Consider the following 6709-nt stretch of genomic DNA (forward strand, 5'->3'; position numbering starts at 1 on the left):
TGCTTTGTTGTAATTGCACTTCCAAGCTGGGTCCAGGACAGATTTAAATAAATCGCAATAAATAACGAGAACATGAGATAATGAGATAAAGAGTCCTTAAAGTGAGATCATTGGTTGTGGGAACATCTCAATGATGGGGTGAGTGAGTGCAGTTACCCCTTTTGTTCAGGAGCCTGATGGTTGTGGGGTAATAACTGTTCCTGAACCTGGTGGTGTGGGACCTGAGGCTCATTGTGGTCAGTGAAGTTATCCACACTGGTTCAGGAGCCTGATGGTTGAGGGGTAATAACTGTGGGACCGGAGGTTCCTGTACCCTCTACCTGATGAGTCGTGAGAAAAGACCACGGCCACTTTCCATTTCCATTTTCTTAAAAAAACCCCCACATTTTTGTAGCTAACTTTTTAAACTTATTGTAATACAATTATTTTTTGTAGAATTGTTTTGTTAATAATCTTACAAAAGGCCATGGAGTGAGCCCAGTCCATCACGGGTGAAGCCCTCACAACCATTGAGCAGGTTTACATGAAACACTGTTGTAGGAATGCAGCATCCATCATCGGAGATCCCCACCGCCCAGGCCGTCAGAGATCCCCCCCACCCAGGCCGTCAGAGATCCCCACCGCCCAGGCCGTCAGAGATCCCCACCGCCCAGGCCGTCAGAGATCCCCCCCGCCCAGGCCGTCAGAGATCCCCCCCGCCCAGGCCGTCAGAGATCCCCACCGCCCAGGCCGTCAGAGATCCCCACCGCCCAAGCCGTCAGAGATCCCCCCCGCCCAGGCCGTCAGAGATCCCCCCCGCCCAGGCCGTCAGAGATCCCCACCGCCCAGGCCGTCAGAGATCCCCCCCGCCCAGGCCGTCAGAGATCCCCACCGCCCAGGCCGTCAGAGATCCCCCCCGCCCAGGCCGTCAGAGATCCCCACCGCCCAGGCCGTCAGAGATCCCCACCGCCCAGGCCATGGTGCCGTCAGAGATCCCCACCGCCCAGGCCGTGGTCCCGTCAGAGATCCCCACCACCCAGGCCGTCAGAGATACCCATCGCCCAGGCTGTGGTCCCGTCAGAGATCCCCACCACCCAGGCCGTCAGAGATACCCACCACCCAGGCCGTCAGAGATCCTCACCGCCCAGGCCATGGTGCCGTCAGAGATCCCCACAGCCCAGGCCGTCAGAGATCCCCACCGCCCAGGCCGTCAGAGATCCCCACCGCCCAGGCCATGGTGCCGTCAGAGATCCCCACCGCCCAGGCCGTCAGAGATCCCCACCACCCAGGCCATGGTGCCGTCAGAGATCCCCACCGCCCAGGCCATGGTGCCGTCAGAGATCCCCACCGCCCAGGCCGTCAGAGATCCCCACCGCCCAGGCCATGGTGCCGTCAGAGATCCCCACCGCCCAGGCCGTCAGAGATCCCCACCACCCAGGCCATGGTGCCGTCAGAGATCCCCACCGCCCAGGCCATGGTGCCGTCAGAGATCCCCACCGCCCAGGCCGTGGTCTCTTCTCACTGTGTCCATCAGGTAGGAGGTATAAGAATCTCAGGACTCGTACCACCAGGTTCAAGAACAGTTACTACCCCTCAACATTCAGGTTCTCGAATAAAAGGGGATTAGAACACTTACTTGCCCATTATCGTGATGTTCCCACAATCAATGATCTCACTTGGGTGTTGGCGCGTGACCAAATAGTTAAGGCGTTTGTCTAGTGATCTGAAAGTCGTGAGTTCGAACCTTGGCTGAGGCTGCGTGTGTGTCGTTGAGTAAGGCACTTAACCACACATTGCTCTGCGATGTCACCGGTGCCAAGCTGCTTGGGTCCTAATGCCCTTCCCTTGGACAACATCGGTGGTGTGGAGAGGGGAGACTTGCAGCTTGGGCAACTGCTGGTCTTCCATTAAAATAAAAACCCTGCCCAGGCTTGCGCCCTGGAAACTTCCCAAGGCGCAAATCCATGGTCTATCGAGACTAACGGTATACATCTCGCTTGGAGGATTCTTTGTCTCATTACTTCATGTTTTCGTTATTATTGCTATTTATTTATATTTGCATCTGCTCAGTTTGTTGTCTTCTGCACTCTGGTTGCTCTTTCATTGATCCTGTTATAGTCACTATTCTGTAGATTTACTAAGTATGCCTGCCGGAAAATGAACCTCAGGGCTGAATGTGGAGTTTAAAATGAAATCTACTTTGAAGGAAAGGAATTGGCCAGAGGAATCTCTCCCGCTGTTTTAAATGATAAAGAGGTTAAAGATGGCAGCTACCTGACGATAGTGCCTTAATTTCTGTGTCACAGGATGAATGAAGAACAGATAGCGACCGTCTGCTTGTCTGTGCTGAAGGGTTTGGCCGTCCTCCACGCACAAGGGGTGATTCACCGAGACATCAAGAGCGATTCCATTCTCTTAACCCACGACGGAAGGGTAGGTGCATGTTGCAAGACAACTGCGTGCTATTGTGGCCTTTTTGAAATTATAAATAGGAGGAAATCTGCAGATGCTGGAAATACAAAGCAACATACACACAAAATGCTGGACCTGCTGAGATCCTCCAGCATTTTGTGTGGGTTGTTTTTGAAATTATGATGCCCCTCCTACTTTTGTTAATGTTAGTAACAGTCTCTGTAAATCATCTTTATCCTACACAAGATAACGTGATTTAATGATTCATCATCATATTATGTGCTGTTTCGCATGTCATGGGTGATAGTAGTCTTTAGCTGTGATTGTTCTTGGCAAATGGGGTTTGCCATTGCCTTCTTCTGGGCAGTGTTTTTACAAGACGAGTTACCCCAGCCGTGGGCAATACTCTTTGGAGATTGTCTGCCTGGCGTCAGTGGTCACATAACCAGGATGTGTGATGTGCACCGGCTGCTCGTGGAACCTGCTCCCATGGCTCCACGTGACCCTGATCAGGGGTGAGGGTCTAGGCGGGTGCTATACCTTGCCCAAGGGTGACCTGCAGGCTAGCAGAGGGAAGGAGTGCCTTAAAACTCCTTTGGTAAAGGTGTATCTCCACCTCGCCACCCTAAATTTTGTATCAAATCTCCCCTCGTTCTCCCACGCTCCAGGGAATAAATCCTAACCTGTTCAACATTTCCTGATAACTCAACTCCTGGCCAATGTCCTTGTAAATTTCCTCTGTTCCCTTTCAAGCTTATTTACATCTTTCCTGTAGATCGGTGAGCAGAACTGCACACAATTATGTCTCAAATGATGTCTCACCACATCTGATACAGCTTCAACATAACATCCCACCTCCTGAACCAAACTTTGATATCTGAAGGCCAGTGTGCCAGAAGCTTTCTTTACAACTCTTCACCTGTGATGCCTCTTTCTTGGAATTACGGATCTATATTCCCAGCTCCCTCTTCTACCACACTCCTCAGTGCCCCACTGTTCACTGTGTAAATCCTACCCTGGTTTGTCCTCCCAAAGTGCGACAGCTCACCTTGTCTTCATTGACTTCTATCTGCCATTTTTCCAGCTGGTCCTGCCACAACTGCACAACAAAGATTTTGCTTTCTGAATTCTTTTGGGTTTATCTTATGGATTTCTATTTATTTATTTATTAGATACAACACAGAATAGGCTTTTCCAGTGATGCCGCCCAGCAATTCCTGATTTAACCCCAGCCTAATCACAATGACCCTACTAATCACTACGTCTCTGAACTGTGGGAGGAAACCGGAGCACCCGGAGGAAACCCACGCGGTCACAGAGAGATCATATAAACTCTGTACAGGCAGCAGCGGGAATTGAACTCGGGTCACTGGTGCTGTAAATTGTTGTGTTAACCACTCCACTACCATGAGCTGTTTGTGGATCCTGAATATCATACACCGTTTTGTTAAAAATCACCTGTGCTTGTTACTTCAGTTCATAATTCAAGCCAGTTAAAGCGTTGCCCACAATGTCCGCTGGGAAGTTTTCCATCTTGTCGGGCCTGTCTGGGCAGGATGGATGCTGCATGGCAGGACAGGTTTTAGAGAAACAGGACATGGAGTCCACTGGTGTCCTCTATGCCACCGATCGTGGTGTCATCTGCAGACTTGCTGGTTCAGTTTACTCTGCACCAGACCCTGTGGCACACTGCCTGTCACAGGCCTCCGGTCGGCGAGTTTGTTTTGAACATACGAGAGTAGTCAATGGTCCTACAGCAGCAGGATAAACGCTGTCCCTGGGTCGGGGGGTGTGTGTTCTGAAGTGTTTAGGGAGGTGGTAAGAAGATGTCAGACTGGGTAGAATCTTTAATTATTTTGGATACTTTGGAAAGACCATTAGACATAGGAGAAGAATTAGGCCATTCAGCCCATTGAGTTTGCTGCTTGATTTTCCTGGCTTCTCCCTGGGACTTTTGACTCCTTTCCTAATCAGGAGCCTTTCATCCTCCATTTTAACTGTATACACCCGATGTCTTGGTTTCCATCGCCAAGTGGACGGAGTGGATGGAGGGGTGGATGCTTTTGGGAGGCAGTATGCCCTCTCCTCCCCTCTGCTCCTCACCATTGTGCGTCACCCCCTCCTTCAATGTATCCTCTTCTCTCGTACACCCTGCTCTTCTCGTTTCTACGCTGGCTCTCACGTGTTTGTGCACTCTGCATGTTTCAGCTCCCCTCCTCTCACTCACACCAGCACTGTCCTTCTCCGCCCGCCTGCTCGGATTTAGATTAATTTACTGCCTGTACATCAAAGCGTACAGCCCTCCTCATGTATCCTGGGCTGCGATTTGTCAGTAAGCACGTTTACTGTTCTAGTTGCCGTGCGCACAGCAGAACGGAAAATACACAGCAGGGTTCAGCTAATTGTTCAGTGACTCTGCCACGCTGCCTTTGAAGATTTCTGTAGGTCTGAGGGTGTTGCATTTGCCACGTGGACAAGAATTATTCCCCCTGATGTAGCAGTCATTACCTTTGATTTTAGTTATTAAAAGGTTGTTTCTGTTTTGGGGCACTCTAATAACTGAACTATAAAATTATAGAGCACTTAATTCTGGCCACAGCTTGCTTTAGTTGGATGTGTGTGCCCCTTTGTGGCCAAGTGAGGTACTGCGTGGGAGATTTCTCTTCTGCAGGAAGGTTGGAATTAAATGGAGTCAGTTTCTTTCAAAAACGCGAGGGATTCTACAGGTGCTGGAAATTCAAAGAAACACACACAAAATGTTTGGAGGAACTCAGCAGGCTAGACAACACCTGTAGAAATGAATGAACAGTCTACATTTTGGGCCAAAACCCTTATTCAGGGCTGGAAAGGAAGAGTTCTCACCCCAAAGCGTCGATTGTTTATTCTTTTCCAAAGATGCTGCCTGACCTGCTGAGTTGCTTCAGAGTTTCTTTATTTTCATTGGCATTTAACTTGTTTCATAATCAAAAACACATTCTTCCAGTGGTCATCTGGTTTCTGTGATCACCAACAGTCTTCGGACATGTTTGAACATGCATTTGTTTTGAATTAATTACAAATAAAAAGGAAACAGCGGGCAAATGAGCTGTGCAGTACTGGGATCCGAGTTCCCTCTGCCTAGCGTGATAAAGGCATTGAACCATATGGACCTAAGAACAGCGGCCAGCAGGAGAACGAAAGGTCAAAGGAATTAAAAGAAATCTCAAAAACTAAATTTAAAGAATGAAGTGTACAAGATGATAAGAGGCATTGATCAAGTGGACAGCCAAGGCTTTCTCCCAGGGTGGAAATGGTGAGACAAAGGGCATAATTTTAAGGTATTGTGAGGAACGTATAGGGGGTGTCCCAGAGGTAAGTTATGTAACCGAGAGTGGTGGGTGCTCGGAACATGCTGCAGGGGTGATGGTAGAGGCAAGTGGCTTTGGGGCATTAAAGAGAATCTTCGGAAGAGGCAAGGGTTGGACTGATCTAGTACTGTGTTAAATGGTCAGCACAACATTGTGGACCGAAGGGCCTGTACTGTTCTCTGCTCCTGGTTTAGTTGTGGAACTCCAGCCTTCAGTAGGAAGTATAAATGTACCGTATAGTCTACACCTCTTGACAAATTGGTTATAAGGCCCTTGTCTATATTTTTTCACCAGTGCTGTGCTATGTTCAATAAAGTCTTTCTTATGCTGACTGAGGAAGAAAAAGCTTTTTGAAAGAACTTTCATTAGCTCAACACTAATTCCCCTCCTGCACCCGAATTACTACATCACTACATTTCAACTCGATTTAAAGATAGGTACTGTGAAGGGTTACAGGTTGTTTACACTCTCTCTATTCGTCTTTCAGGTGAAGCTATCGGACTTCGGGTTCTGTGCCCAGGTGTCAAAGGATGTGCCAAGGCGCAAGTCACTGGTGGGCACACCTTACTGGATGGCACCAGAGCTCATCTCCCGGATGCCATATGGTCCCGAGGTAACTTCGTGCTTTTCCTTATCGGCTTCATTCTCAACAACAAACCACAATCACTGCACAGCAATTTTTTTCGAATCTGTTGCTTCTCCAGAAACTTTGTTTTGTTTGTGATAGACTGCTTGAAGCTGAAAACAAATATAATTTCAGATTATCTGTATCACGTCAGAATTCGGAGAAATAATAAATTAACTTTTATTGAATATAATTCGTTTAATTTCATTATGGTGCTGATGCTTTGCAATAGTTCAACTGAGCTAAAAATGGATCTAGTATCTAGAGCTTCCCCGGCGTATATGGTGAATAAACTCTTCTCCGGCTTCCAGCCAGGTACAGGTATCGATTATAACCAATGACAACT

The 6709-nt window shown here is 48.4% G+C and overlaps 1 protein-coding gene across 1 annotated transcript in view; it reads left to right on the forward strand.

Annotated features, from left to right (window-relative positions):
- LOC132401513 (uncharacterized) overlaps window positions 1–6498 on the forward strand; it is a 56871-nt gene extending 50373 nt beyond the window's left edge. Inside the window, exons 4-5 of the mRNA XM_059983539.1 lie at window positions 2286–2412; window positions 6226–6498. Of these exons, the coding sequence (XP_059839522.1) occupies window positions 2286–2412; window positions 6226–6462 (364 nt within the window). The 3' untranslated portion in view covers window positions 6463–6498. The remainder of the gene's footprint in view (window positions 1–2285; window positions 2413–6225) is intronic.
- The last annotated feature ends 211 nt before the right edge of the window (window positions 6499–6709 follow it).

This window comes from Hypanus sabinus, chromosome 11 (genome assembly GCF_030144855.1).
Source record: "Hypanus sabinus isolate sHypSab1 chromosome 11, sHypSab1.hap1, whole genome shotgun sequence".
Classification (NCBI taxonomy): Eukaryota; Metazoa; Chordata; class Chondrichthyes; order Myliobatiformes; family Dasyatidae; genus Hypanus; species Hypanus sabinus.